General features: G+C 33.8%; 1 protein-coding gene across 3 annotated transcripts in view; it reads right to left on the reverse strand.

The window, feature by feature from the left end:
- Nucleotides 1-16144, reverse strand: part of LOC144839816 (uncharacterized) — a 46030-nt gene that overhangs the window by 1801 nt on the left and 28085 nt on the right. For all 3 annotated transcript variants that reach the window (XM_078695329.1, XM_078695328.1, XM_078695327.1), the window contains 10 exons: nucleotides 7279-7347; nucleotides 7024-7095; nucleotides 6637-6702; nucleotides 5602-5736; nucleotides 5261-5329; nucleotides 4784-4858; nucleotides 4584-4655; nucleotides 3537-3596; nucleotides 1960-2141; nucleotides 87-1793 (listed from right to left, as the gene is read on the reverse strand). In XM_078695329.1, coding sequence (XP_078551455.1) covers nucleotides 87-1793; nucleotides 1960-2141; nucleotides 3537-3596; nucleotides 4584-4655; nucleotides 4784-4858; nucleotides 5261-5329; nucleotides 5602-5736; nucleotides 6637-6702; nucleotides 7024-7095; nucleotides 7279-7347 — 2507 coding nt within the window. The remainder of the gene's footprint in view (nucleotides 1-86; nucleotides 1794-1959; nucleotides 2142-3536; nucleotides 3597-4583; nucleotides 4656-4783; nucleotides 4859-5260; nucleotides 5330-5601; nucleotides 5737-6636; nucleotides 6703-7023; nucleotides 7096-7278; nucleotides 7348-16144) is intronic.

The following is a 16144-nucleotide window of genomic DNA, read 5'->3' on the forward strand; positions in this document are numbered from 1 at the left end:
AAACTATTTTTGTTATAATCAGTTGGCTAAATCTGGTGGTTTGATAGGCCTATATATCCATTGTAAACCTTCTATAAATACCTTACCAATTACGATCAGCATGATAGAAACATTCAGCATAATTAGAATAACGGGAGTTATCTTGTGTAGTAAACCAATGACGTCATTTATATTGACATTTTGATCCAAGTTAACGATCGCCCCAATGGATAGATTTACAACGATAAAGATAAGAGTCAACAATTGGAATCTCTGCTCTGACTTCTCTTTCATTGGTTGAAGGTACAAATGCAATACAATAAAGATGACAGTAAAAAACAAAGAGTATGACAAACTTGAGGACACGTCATCTTTTAAGTTGGCAATGAGTGCCAACAGAGCTTTGTTGTACAGCTCAAATGATTCCCAAAACCAAAATTTGTGCTTGTATTGTCCACAAAAGAACCTCACACCAATCATCCGTCCTTGATCCTGGTTTTCTTCATGCTGATCACAATGTACATTTAGACAGTATAGCATAAGAACTATGACCAATGGGAAGCCAATGATGTATGTTAAAGAAATGTAAACAAGTGTTTTGTTGATTTGATATGTAGATCCATCATTTTGGTCCAGATCAATCGAGTAGTCTGACGTTAGTACTGTTTTACTGACATTACCATCTTCTGTAACGTTATATAAACGAATTGACCATGGTCCAACCGCCATGATGTCTGCACATATGTTTGCATATGTAAGGTAAAAAAGTAGCATTGACACAACGATACATTTGTCACGTGTGCGGCTCTCAGCTATTGCTACACCATGACACTTATTCCACGTATAAAACATAAGGTAAAAGGTGGACATAGTGATTACTATGAAAATAGGTGTGGAAATAGCAACTTGAAGTGACGAATATGCATTCCAAGATTCAAATAAACATCTTGGGCTTAGCATACTAATATATCTTATGACGTCAAAATACTGAACTATTCTACCAGCATATTCATAGTTTTTAGGCCAGTGAATTTCAGTTACTTCTGAAAGTATACCTAAAATCTGATAGAAGTTTATAGCAATGTTTAGATATGTCACAAATGAATCTAGTTTTGTTTTTCGGTGGTGGTCGGTACTCCTTTGTTGTAATCTCCAAATGAGACAAATAACTCCAAACGTTACAAAAATAACACAAATGAATGTGATAATAGTCAGGAGAGGGCCTTGGCATTTGTGACATTCGTTAAATAACTGATAATATCCTTTTGAACATGCTGCACAAAGCCAACCAGTGTATCCTTTAGCACAAGTGTCATTCAATTCCAATCCAATGCTACAACTCTTTTTTCGTAGTGGACACAGATGTATTTGTGGTAATGGACCTTTGTATACAGCATTTTTTAGTTGGTTTGGATCGTCAAGGGAAAAATTGTTGTTTTGTAAATTAATTATAAATGTGTTGTACGCCGATAAACAAGAGCTTTTGTTTTGTTCTTCATCTACAATACAATCACCAGTGAAATCCCAGGACCACCAGTATCCCCGTGTTATATTTTGATACCCTCCTTCACACGTAACACCCATCGGGCAGGGCATGCATGGACCAAACCGATCAGTTCTATGGAACTTGTCAAGGCAATAACAAGCATTTAGATTAGCAAAGGTACTGGTATCGGTTCCAGATGGACACGTCTGGCAATCCGCGATGGACGCCGCTCCTGCATTATCTGAAAAACTTCCAATAGGACATTTTTGACAGGTCTCGCTATAATCAATCCTTTCAATAACTCCGAGTTTATCTTGATAGAAGCCACCTGCAACGATGAGATAAAATGTTTGCTAAAAACAATTTAGATAAAATCGTTTATGTATAAAGATTATTTGCTATGTGATCAAATTTATTTAACTGAAAACAATTTAATGTCATTAAAAATATTGGACATAAAATAATTGAAATAATTAATAAATACCATCAATTACCTGGAGGGCACTTTGTACATGGTGTATGCTTTTGGTTCGACAATAGTTTGTATGTCCCCTTTTTGCATGGACTGCACGTTCCCGTTTCTGAATTACACGCCAACCCACTACCTCTATCAATATAACGTAATAGGTCTGCAACAATGTTTATATTGATTTCTGTATTATCGGTAACACAAATACTAGTAAAAAAATAAATTATAATAACTTTTGAACATTGAATTATTGTCTTAGTATAAAACATAGGTACTATAACTGATAAGATGCAAAAGTTCGCAGTTAATTGTCTAAATTTATATCTCATCAGGATGAGCCCAACGCACGTGGAGCGTTTAAACTATATAAGAGAGAATTCACATGCACGGCGTACATCTGGCGTATGTATTGCGCAGCATACGCCTTTATATAACTAAGCAGTAGTTTTATTACGCAACTCACTGCGTCACGTCCTTGGCGTTATTAACGACAGCTACATACCCTATCTTAACGTACGCTACTAACTACAGCAAATCTTGAATAAATTAAAGCTTATTTCAAGATATTCATCAATTACTTCATGTTTTTTACTGTTGTATTGTAAATGTTATTGCTATATAAAAACTATTTAGCTGCTCTCTGTTCTTCGACCTGAAAGCGCATGTTTAGGGTGAAATAAAAGTAAATAATGGCTAAAATTAGATTGACTTTTGGGAAAGAATTGAACTCAGGAATTGGAAATCTAGCAATATCAAATAAAGATAGGCGTATTTCAAGAAATTAAAAAATCAAAAGACGGCCATCATTCATTTATTCATTTATTTTATTTTACAATGCAGTTAAGTTTAGTCATTAAAGGGGTTGAACTTTGGCGTGAAATACCTAATACTCGTAAGTTACATAGGAATCCTATAACTTTTAAAATAAAATACAAACATAAATTACTTTTGCAAAACTCTGGTTAAAACAGGTATTTTGTTGTTTGTTTATGTCTCCTTTTTTAATGATTAAAACTGAACAATTACATTTTACTCTCCTTTTCTTTGTTAAAAATAAAAACAAAAATTGTTTGCATTTTCTTTAAAGTCACATTTTGTTTGCCTATGCCCTTGTGCTTCTTTTCATGTTTCTATTTATATATATACTGTTTCTACTTATAAGCTGTGATTCCCCCTTTCTATTCTTTTGTTTTGTACTGATTATTTATGTATGTTTATGTTTTGTGAAAGGAAACCAACAAACAAATAACTTAATTAGTAAACAGAATTACATTAGGTGGTTAAAATCAGTATCGAAAGTACGAACCGACTTTATATACCTTCTAATACAAATTCTAGAAGTTACGCGCGATTAACCGAATTTTGCCCTTACGTAAATTTATATATAGATAAAACCTGTGAACATATAAACAATGTGTAACTTATTGTTTTGAGGCGATGGGCTATCCAATAATACTTGTCTTAGAAAGGAGATAAAATCATAATTTCCCAAACATAATTAACAATAGTTTCAATTACAATAAGTATCATGTTCTTGTTGTCGATGTGTGTAAATGAAACAATAGTAATTCAAATATTTAATTCTGAGAAAAATGTGTTTACGTTTTTATATGTTTTTCAATACCATTCGGAAGTGATTGTAGTCCACCGCAGTTCAGATATCTAAATAAAGATAAGGTTGTATTAAGTGCATGCGAGTTCATTGACATAATGAAAAATGATGATACTAATAGTTTTGGATAATGAACAATATAGTTATGAAATAATGATAGTTTGTTTCTATATATAAATTATGGTTACTTCCGACATAGGCGAGCACAATGGAATAACTTCGGTATAAATCTCCGCCTTGGATACCTACCTTATCTATCTTAGATGTACCGCGAAACGTAGTTTTGATAACATTAGTTTTCAGTACTACGCTATTGTTCCATTTTTGTCTTTTACAACGACACAATTTAGCTTTACCTATCGAAGTTTGTGGATATCACATGGTTATTTTCACACACTCGCGCTGTTGTTCAACTGGCTTCCGGCAAAATGGCCGTTGGTGGCGACATTCAATATTAAATACAAATATTTTATTAGTGGTTCAACGTATCGTGAACTAGGCCTACTGCAATTTATTTGTTTTAGATATTCAACTATCAATTATAAAGGCCTTTACTTTACGTGAAATACAATTTGTTTTAGTAATTTAACTAAATATTTATGCTATTTATTAATCATTTTATCAAATTTACGTGCGATTCAATGTTACTATAGCAGGCTAATTGAACTAATTATTTATACTATTTATTAATCATTTAATCAAATTTAGGTGCGATTCAATGTTACTAGAGGTCTGGTAGGCATACCAGGGAAACACCTTTACTGTTTATATTATCGATTATTTCTGTTGCTTGCTCTATTTATAATTATAAATTTAAAACTGTGTCTACTACGACCGATATAATTAGGCTACAAAAGTTGTTCATGAAACATCACAAAATAAACATACATTACTCATCAGTCATATGCATAGGTGTCACCCGGGCTTCAATTTCCCGAGGCGTTGGTCATTTTTTCGAGGACTATTCGGATACACCCACTATAGGGTGCGCGAGCGAAGCGAGCAAACCCTCTAGTATTTTTCATTTTTCAACATACATTGTTCCATTTTCTGTCATATGTGAAAAAGCATTTTCCCCAATCTTCTCTAATTTATTGTCAAATAGATAACTAAAAAAAAAAAACTTTAATCAGTTTAAAATATCTTTGTTTCGGTTAGGTTTTTTATTATTAAAATGTGCATAACACAGATCAAAAATTTATTATTTTACTTATTTTAAAATAGTAAAAAATCTCACATGTATTTCAGCGTTTTACCATTGGTTTTTAATGTTTGATACGTAATGTTAGTAATTCCATTCCCATAAAGGAAGCTGAAGAAAAAATAATTAACACATTATAAAATAAAAATAAATAAAATAAATAGCCTACACAATTGTAAACGACGATAACGAAAATGAATGACTTTATCATTTAATTAAGTTCAATGGCGTCATCATCATCATCGTCATGATATGTACAGTAAAAGTCCTAACAATTAGAAAATGTTTTGCTCGTTTTACGTAAAAATAGCATTTATTATTCTTAAAATGTTCAAGTGGTGAAATTTCAACGTTCAATCTCGTTTGCTTTAAAACATATAAAGGCTGCATGCAGTATATAACACTTTCTGTTAATCAAAAACAAAACCACGGATATCTTTGTTGTCTAATAGTGTTGCAAGTTATTTAACGTGCACTATTATGTACACGGGACCAATATTGTAATTAACTTACAGAAACTGAAGATTAGTTCCAATAAATGCCCCTTCTTGTATAGAGGTAATGTTGTTTCCCATAAGCATTCTGAAAAATAATATTATAGATTAAGTATTGTTTTAGATGGCTTTGAAGACTAAAACTTGATTTTTTAAATGAAACTTTTAAAGGACCTATAACTTGTTTAGATTATGGTTCATGAGCAAGACATGTACATGTTTTAAATCCATATCTGAGAAGACGTTTTCCACCATCAGTATTTTGGTGAAGGAGTCATGTGCCTCCGACATTGTCGCTATGTCTTTCTTATCCGTTCGGCAATCGAATCGACTAGACTTGATCTATAAGTTTATACTTACAGCTTATCAAGGGATGCCATATCAGAAAAGATATTTTTGGAAATGTGCTGAATATTATTTTTGTGTAATAGTATGTTCGTAACTGTAGGTATCCGGTCGTCTTCTAAAGATGTCAGATTGTTCCAGCTTAAATCTCTAAAAGAGACACATTCGTAAGTTGGCCTCTGTACAAAATAATGTATTACCTATAATATACGTAACTACTGTATGTGGTAATTATTGTCACAATACTGACAACAAGTGACACATTTAGACTTAGATCCAGAGAGAACAGGTAAACAATTACCGGTACATTACAAATAATATTAAACTGGTGGTGGTGTTTTTTCAACCTTTCAATATAAAACTATCGGTATGATTGATTAAAATCCTCACAGAGTACTTTTATCAGAACTGCAAATTGATTCTCAATTTATATTTAATTAAGATACTTATTCTTGACCTATAAGTAATGTATTTGTAAAAAGTATGGAAGAGGAACGTACAATTACGAAGAGGGCGTGAAATAGTTAATCACGGACTCTTTTTTGTTAATTGATGAATTCTGTAGAAGCAATTGCTTTCAATGCTATAATGTACTAAATACTAATGTTAAATTATTTCGCATTAATCTTTTATTACTATAGTAAACTAAACTAAAATGTTAGGTGATATATCAACTTAACGGATAATATCTGTGACAATGACATTCACACAGATTTGTTCATCTTAGTCGTTTTAAAATGAGTTAATTTACCGAATGGTTCAGAGTTTATCTATGCCTATAGTCCTAAATTTATATCAGGTAAATAAAATGGGTCATTTTTAAAATACGGTACTATCAATATTGTATGTAACAAATAAATAATGTGTACGTACAGTACAAGTTACTATGCTTTAGGCTACAAGATCAAAGGTACGAGGTACCAGGTTTGTAATTTTGTTTTTATTTACCACAATATTCCACATTGGATATTATTTAATATTGTATTGCATGTACTACCACCAGTCAAGATTATAAGTTACCAACAAAGGAGTAAGAACATAAACACTCACAGTATATAACCTATTTGTAAGTTAATAATGTTTGGTAGTTCCGTAAGTTTGTTGTTCGAAAGCCGTCTACATAAAGTATTGATTAAAGAGAAATAAGAATCATTTAATGTACTGTAATAATGAATTTTCATTCATTTACGATATTATAATCATTATAATGAATAATAATTATTAATCAGATTTAAATAATGATATATATATAACAAATTCTGGTTTACAGGAGTATACTAAATATGTATTAATGTAGAGAAGTGAGACAATAGAACTACAAAACTGTATAAAAAAATTTTTTTTTTTTTTTTTTTTGCATTACTGTTTATATACTATACAAATGAAATGCTTTTATAAGACTGTTGTAGCAATGTTTTACGCATACACGAAACTCACAGTATATGGACATAGTCCACAGCAACGAAGGCATCCTTATCTATAAATCGGATTTTGTTTTGTGTGAGTGAGCTGGAAAAAATATATGAATAACTTGTAAGACTACTTTGCATGGAATAACCAACATTAGTTACTATCGATAGTAAATTAGGCCTAATTTGATTTCATTTACAAAAGAGCAATATTAACCAATCTGACAAAAGCTAATTCATAGTTCGATGGTTAGCTGAGCAGTAAGGAAACAAAAATGCTTACATCACTATAAAATATTCGCCTTGAAAAGCTCTTGCTGGTATGCTCTTCAAACTGTTTCCAATTAAATATCTAGGACAACATTGTTACAAAAGTTGTTATAGAATTTATAAACCGTAACTGTCGAATTATCATAAACACATTTGAAGTGAAAATGCATGCAAAACTTAGAAAGAACATGGACAGTGATTTATGTTTCTTAGTAAAGTAAACACTATTATGCATACTTTTGCAAAAATGTCATAAATATGCACACAACTCGATTGCCTTTCAAAGAACAACATTTTCTACTTTTTTACAACGATAAAATGACAACAATTTAAATTAAATTAAATGCAAATACAAATATTTAATAAACTAATTATGGTAAAGAGACAAATAAAATGTTTTTAAATTTTTCTTTAAAATATTTAAATAGTCTATTCCACAAATGCGGACCTGCTACAGTGATAACTAATTTACCTTTCTGAGTCTAACAAAAGGAACATCAACATATATACTTCCTAAGTTGTAATCATGGGTTGTTACAGTATCAACATCTTTGAACATCAAGCTTAGAAGCAGAGAGGTTTTGATAATAATTAGACATAAATATTGCTATTTGGACCTTGTTTAGAGCATGTAGATTTAATATTTTAAGTGTAAATAATAAATCAGATGGGTTTTGGAATGGAGATAGTGTAATTATTCTATTCTATTCTTATTTATGTTTGACGAGTAGTAGCAACAAATAATGTTGCAGTATTGTATATGGGTTATAAAGGGTAAGCAAAGTACATTAAGGAAAAATGCTTAACCTTATTTATTATTCAATTCAATTCAATTTCAATTAAATTTCTTTATTGCTGCAAATGCCATCAAGGGCTAATATCCGCTTAAACACACTACATCATACAAACATAATAATACACATTAAAATGTAAACACATACATTATAGTCATTACTACTGTAGTAGTTATTATTATTTACATTATTATTTTTATTGTTATTATGATTATTGTTATTATTAATCTAATTGCTTTTGATATATTTTTTAGAAATATAATTATTTTGACTGGGCCATTTCAAATTATCTTGAATAAAAACACATAAGAATAGTGTTTCAACTTTACGTTCAACAATTCGGTCATTGAGCAGAAGATCCAAAATAATTGGATTTAATAACATTTTAATATAAAAAATAGAAAAAATCCGAAAAAATATTGGTAAACATATAATCTTGAGTACATTAATTTTAGAGAATACTGAAATCAAAGAAATCGGTCTATAATTAGCGAATTGGTCTTGGTCTCCCTTCTTAAGATAACTTTGGCTATTTTAATAAGATTTGGATTTGAACTATACCAGATTAAAAAAAAGCATTAATAGCATGCATGTAAAATATGTTTATTAAAAATTACAGAAATTAACTTTTCTCTATTTTCTAATATTTCTCTACTTTACCAACTTTACGAAATTGCTTCCTGTCCTGTTTAGTCCAGGAGCTTAATATGTCGAAAAAAGGCACTTGTAGGCTTTTGATGTTAATTGTCGGCACCAACGTTTTTCTGACTCAGAATTTTCCGCTGAACAAGAAAAACTTTAGTGCCATTTTTTTCGACCATGGCAAGTGGCAAATATGATTAAAAGTGGTATCATTAGAAAGATAATCATGCACTGATCATTTATTTCCATTACACCCATATCCAAAAATGCATAGCAACAGAGATAATCGCAAATTACATATGTCATGTGATCAAAATGAGGTCAAAGGTCAAATTTCGACAACTTATAAATGCCATTGTGTTTGGTATCGACGGAAAGCTTTTTTTATACTACGTTCATCAGACCATTTTCTAGAAATTTTAAATTTTGTCTATAAATAATATAGCTAACACCTTATTTCAAGTTAAAAATAAGTGAGTTTATTATTGTAACGATGTTTTAAAGCCCTAGGACCTTTTCTTTTTCGCAAACTACATTACTGTATATGTCAAAATAAATACTATATGATCATATTTCGTTAACTTTTTTCGTGTTTAGACTGTTAAAAATGTGAAAAATAAGAAATGACCTGGTTTAATGTTTTTAAAGTTATATATATACATTATTTTTACAAAACGACAACAATTGCAGGTCTTGGGGCTTTAACTAAAAATGAATACTTTTTATATTTTGTTTTGTAAACATACAAAATGACTATCAGATGTATTGTATAAATGAAGCCTACAGTATGTCACCATGTATAGTACTTCAGTGGATATATAAAATATACCAAGATAATAACATTTCCATATCTGACGTGACCATTGTCCAAACTGACATTCAATATTGTGTATTGGGTACACTTAGCTAACCTGATCAAAGTTCAACATCGCTTTCCTCTGAATCAGAGGCGGTAGATGGTTGAGTGTTTTCACATCTTTCCTCTGATGCCTCACACATGCACATTTCAGTGCAAACAACATTTGCTCGTTTGCAGGAGCAGCGTGCGATTGAACATCTGTTTTTGGCACACTTGCACCTGACAAGTTTGAGGACAGCTTTTGGTGCAGGTGGAAGCTCAGTTACAACAGGACGGTATGTTTTGTCGTCAATTGTCCATCCATAGTTTGATGGATCTGGTAGTTGTGGCTTTGCTATTCTATCATGATTCCACACCATCGCCTGATAATGAGCACGCTTAATGTGCTGTTCGAGTGCGCCTTTTGTTGGTGGTAATGTTTCGGATTCTGCGAACGACTTTTTAAACATTTGCCATCGGACTGATGAGATTTCATTCATATTAGTACCTGGTACATAACACTGGCAAACAAATGTTTCTAATGTTCTCTTCATTTCAGAAGAAACTGTGTCTGTGGTGCCCAGTTGTGCGAATACTGATTGTACGTTATCACATGACTTTTTTAGATGTCTCCACCATCTTGTTTTTCTTTTTCCAGCAAAACAACCAGTTGTGTCACAACCGGTAAATGCGTGGAAGCCTGGCAGAGCAGCAGCTAGTTTGTCACCTATTGCTTCATAGATTGGTCTTAGAGGTATAGTGCGCCTCTTGTTGCCAACACCTGTAATGAATGAAGGATTCTGTCCTAAGTCGGGATATCGTCCTAATGCAAGCAACATAACAGAAATAGCTCCTTGTTGTGTTGATACAATTACTTCTGTGTTATGTGATTCAAAGTGTGATATAATTGTGTTTGCTAAATAGTAGGTCAAACTAGCCTTTGTCATGTTGTGTGCTATGAATTGCTTGAACGTTGTCCGAAATGGTGTGGCATCGGTACATATATGTGATTTATCCACGCCAGTTTTTGTATTTGTCATTCGCCTATTTCGGGTTTGTTGCTTCAGTGAAATTGGTACATCATAGTGGTCAAATACCATGTGAACAGACTGGTGACTTTGTACATATTTGGTTAACCATTGATTAATTTTGTTAGCTAAAATGTTGCATGACGTCGTGTCACTTGATCCAAGTTGTTGAACAAATGCCATGCCATCAATAACCAGAGCTTGTTGGCGTGGTACAAATGTGTCCATTTGGTTTTCATTATTGACAGTGGAATCTTCCAACTCTTCCATAAGCTTGTACTTATCGTTACAAGGTAACAGTGTACCATCATCTGCAAACAATGAACGAGCTACATTTGAAAATTCATACTGACCAACTGCGCTTTCAATATCAATTTCTGGACGTGACCTTGCAACAATTGCCATACGGGCAAAAAGCGATCGATTCAAATGATTGTTGTGCAAATGTCACAGAACATATTTTTCCTGTGTGACTTTATCCCATAAGCTTTTATCACCAATGATTCTCTTTTGGACAAAGTCGTTATAAGCATCGATTCCACAAGTCTCTTGCCTGAGAATTGTGTCTGGTATAACAGATTTGGTAATTACATTGACTAGTTTATTGCCAAAATCTCTAAATGGATTCATTTCCTGTAGTACAGATTTCAATTGTGTAACCTTTAATTCTTGTTAAATTTTGTTAATTCTGTGGGAGACATTTCATGATGTACGCTTCTCGATAAAATCCCGCCATACTTTCTGCCCAGATGATAATCTCTGTAATTCTGGTGCAATTATGAAGAACAGCTGCAGAGCTGCCGGCTTCTGTGTAATGCCCTTTAAGCCTCCAAGAACTTTCAATCGCCTGTTCTCTTGCTCTAAAGCATGATCCACATCCAAACTACAGAAAATGAGGTCTCTTTTCTTAACACAGAAATTCCTTTCTGAAAATTGTTTCCATACATCAGGGTCAGTTGTTTGTAGGCTGTACATCTTTGACAGGTACTCTGGGACGTGCTGTGCATATTTTAACCTATTTTGGCTAAAAAAGTAAAAAAATCCAGTCTTCCTGTCGGGATGCTTTTATGAACTGCATAAGAGTGAGAACCATGTCCATGTACATTAACATTACTCTGAATGTTGGCGAAGAAGCGCTACGTTGTGTAGTGAATAACTCCAATTTCTTTTGTACGTCACTGACTAAAATTGATAAGTCATTTGAGATCTTTTTTGCTGTGCTTGAATCATTTTCACTACATGCTGTCTGCAGAAGATCTGATTTTGCAGTAAGTGTCTCGGGGAGTGACCCGTTGGAGGATTGGTATTCATCCATTAGAAGATCATGCAACGCTTGTAGCGTAATGATATGTACTATTACGCCTCTTTTCATATTTCGCCCTTCAAGTATTTGTCTGGTTGTTGTAGGACCATAGATATCAGCTTCAATCCATGCATCATCAATTCCACTGGCCTCTATCGAACTACGAAGTGCACATAGAACTGTATGGAATTCGCCCTTGCAGTTCTTTGTTATTTCGGGTTTTAGGGATTATAGTTTTACTGCCTTCATATACAGGTCCATGTCAACAATGGTCTTTCTGTTTGGTCCAACAATCTGACAATTTATGTGCTGCGCATGCTTTAACACAGTAAGCTGTGATGATGATGGTTTTCTTCATTAGTTTTATACTTAGCTACAAGCCAGGACCGATCCATGTTAATTGCAATGTTGAAGTTGTTTGTTTGTTGTTGTTTTGTATAATCCGGATATTTTGGACAGTTACTTGGTTTGGGATTTCCACAAATACCACTATCGTATATTTTTACTCCTGTATAGCCCTTCAGCGATCTGGATGATGATTTAGATGAAATGATTAATTTGTCAGCAGGTAAATTACGTTCTGCGGCCTGTTGAAAAGCAACCATGACAGTAGCATGTAGGGTATTTTTCCCATCGTTGGTGTCTTCTGAGAAATCTATATTATCCGCAGCAAAGAACAATAGTCTACCATACTGAAGCCCTGGTGGAATGTAGATGCCACCAGTTGCAGCCATTCGTAAAATTACGGCATTGGCCAGTTGAGTTTCAATGCGTAGTATCTGACTGTAATTGACTGACAATCCCAACGAACGTAGATAAGAAACCAAATGTTTGCTACGGCTGTATGTATGGACTTTCAAACCAACTGCAAGGACGTGTTCATTTCCACAAGTGTGCCTGTACCTGTTGTCGATTTTAGGTGTATGGGCTACTTGCCGTTGAGTTTTGACCTCGTATATGCTCTGTGCAATGTTTAGACATGACCTCTCTATCTGTTCTGAACGGCAACTATTCATTGATGTCGATGGACGTTGAATTACCCATCTCAAAAAGGTCTTTATGGACGCCGGAATGTTGTTGTGTCTTTCATCGCTGTTTAATGTCCTATCAAACAACCATGGCGCCTCTCTGCTTTGAAGGATACCTTTCTTAAAATACTCGCACTCTGGAAAATACTTTTTAAATCCTCTTCTGGTGTTTCATGTGCCTTCTTGATGGCATTATTTTTTGGCCTTATTGGAGCATACCATTTCAGCTTTTCTTTTGTTTGGCCGGGAAAATTTGATATCTTCCATGCGGGTCATGATGAGGTTTTTAACATACTTGTTGCCGATAGACTTGTCTTCCAAACCATGCATTTTGCGGATGGCAGTATAAGTATTAGTGACATCATTCATTGAAATAATGTTGCCAGACTGCAGAACGTTATTCAAAACACTGACAAACTCAATATCTGCAAGAATAATTTTGTTATTATGACAAGGCTCCTATGTGGCTTCATTTGGTTGGCGTTGTACATACTTTACATAACAATGGAGGTGATATTTTACGGCTCGAGCATCATTTGGTGACAATGGTTGTAATTTTACTTTCCACTCATTATTTGTACTGTTTTGGATAACATCGTATATTTCTGTCCAACGTCAAAAGAAGTCACTTCATGTAGTTGTTTTTTTGTATCATCTTCATTGCATACCAAGGCTAATGATGATGATGATGCTGATGATCTGATTTTTTTGTTAAATCAACAGTGGAATCTGAGTTACTATTACATTGTAGTGTGTGTGGTCGACCTTTTGCAGATATTAAAACAGTTGAATCGTTAGTGGCCAAACTTTTATTAAGTCGCTGTTTGGCACGTTCAATTTTGAGTTTGTGCACAGTCTTCTAAAAACATGACCTATGCCATGATGCCCCATTTTCTTGAAGAACAGACACATCAACATCACAAATTCGTTTGTTTAATGTAACATAACCTGGATCATTATACCCTGCACGGTCATGGACAGTATCAAGGAACTTTTGTTTGGATTTGGATTGGCAACTAGTTCACCACCTGGAATTTGACATTTGAGACACGCTGTATAGTTGACATCACAAGAAGGAGTGCAGTAGGATTCATCCATAATGTGTATTTAATGAGACAGCCAATAGATCATCAATAGTACACCTGAAATACAATTTTTCTTTTATAAAACGTGTTTTAACAACTAATTGCTACTTTGAAAATTCTATTGTAATTTTAGTGTGTTAACATAAATATTATAATATCAAGGCTAACATCTAGGCTGACTGACAGCACAATCATGTCATAGTCACATGCGTAGAAAGTGGTTTTGACAGGGTCATAAAAACATGAATGTCCACATAATTTTGGCCTAGCTTATCAATAACTCTAAATAAATAATATAAACAAATATATAGATTTATAAAGTGATATTTTATATTGTACAATTATTTAAGCTCACAATTAGATAAAAAATATTTGTAAAAGTACACTATAAACATACCTTATCATGTGATGTAACCGCATTTTGAAAGGAACCTCATGTTCAAAAGTTTAAGAAATTGTCGCCACTAGAGGGCAGCAGAAAATTGCTAATGATTATCTCGGTTGCTATGCATTTTGAGGTATGGATGTAATGGAAATAAATGATCAGTATTTAATTTCCTTTCCAATGATACCACTCAAGATCATTTTTGTTAAAGTTAGTCCGCCATCTTGAAAATCAAAATGGCGGCCACTTGCCATGGTCGAAAAAAATGGCACCAAAGTTTTCTTGTTCAGCGGAAAATTCTGAGTCGGAAAATCGTTGGTGCCGACAATTAGCATCAAAGGCCCACAAAATGACATAAGCCCCTGGACTAGTTGGTGTGTGTATGTGATGTTCGGGGTTTAGAGGGGTTAAGTGTATTTATTTATTTGTTTTTTTGTACGTTTGTTCAAATTGTTTCGTTTTATGTATGTTTTATGTATGTTTATATTTATATATATATATATATCGACTTTTTCTCATTCTCACAGATTTCCTCATCTTTATCGTTTCAAATTAATTAATTAAATTTCAGTATATCACCGGGCGGTTTAGAATTAATGTTCTTTGCCTGCTGTGTTTGAGAAAAAGTCGCCCCAACCGAGACTCGAACTCGGACCGCCTGCTTGATATGCAGATGTCCTAACCATTAGACCACTGGGGCTTTCATGGTATTGTTCGAACTCGATTGGATAGCGACTCTTTAACATTCTCGGCGTGGTACGGCGGAACAGCACTAGTCCTCAGTTGTACGAACGCGCACCAGAGATCAAATTGATACGCCCTCATCTTACAGTATTTTTATTCACGAGGCGGGATCTCCGAAGAGATACTTATATATATATAAAAAAATCAGGCAAAGAACATTAATTCTAAACCGCCCGGTGATATACTGAAATTTAATTAATTAATTTGAAACGATAAAGATGAGGAAATCATATATATATATATATATATATATAATAATCCGTCTCACAATGGACTTTTTTCTGCCTGTGTGAGCGCACAATGGCATTTCAACTGCTTGTGTGAGATCTCAATGGCATGCGTGCTGCCGCCATGAGAGCACATTGGCAGCTGTCCTGCGTGTGTGAGGCCCTTTGGCATTTACCAGCTGGCATTTACCTGCTTGGACCATGGCATCGGACCTGCTTGAGTTGAGCGGTGTGGCAAATTTCGATCGCGTTTGCTATACGTCGCCAACATTATGATTTCTCTTTGGCCTTTACCTGCCGACTTTCAGGCTCTGCATCAACTTTATTTTTGTAAAAGTAAATAAACAAAGAGTCCGATCTTCCTTTCGATGCGAAGATATTAAAATTGAGTTGGCTTTTTTTAGTAAGAGGTAAGAAAAATACATCTATTTTCTGATTACAAATCATACTGACTGCTAGGCCTAGGCTAATAAAGTACGTTTTAGGTTAGGCCTATCATAGCGAAGATGGTATATAGAATAGGCCTAGGCTAGCCTACAAGGACCAGGTCTGGGAAGCTAGGTTAGGCGCCTACCTAGCACAGGCCTTAATTTAGGGTGCCTGTCCTAAGCCTAGGCCTAGGCTGGCTAACTAGCTTGCCTATGTAGTAATGCATGCTTAATTATTTTTCCTTGTTTTTATTTACAGGAATTCAATATATTTATACTGCCTGACCAAGTTGCTGAGAATTTATGAAATGCCAAACAAAGTACCCTATGCATACACACATAGGCCTGTTATTAGCGACATTATTTAAAATAAATAA

This window comes from Antedon bifida, chromosome 4 (assembly GCF_963402885.1).
Source record: "Antedon bifida chromosome 4, ecAntBifi1.1, whole genome shotgun sequence".
NCBI lineage: Eukaryota > Metazoa > Echinodermata > Crinoidea > Comatulida > Antedonidae > Antedon > Antedon bifida.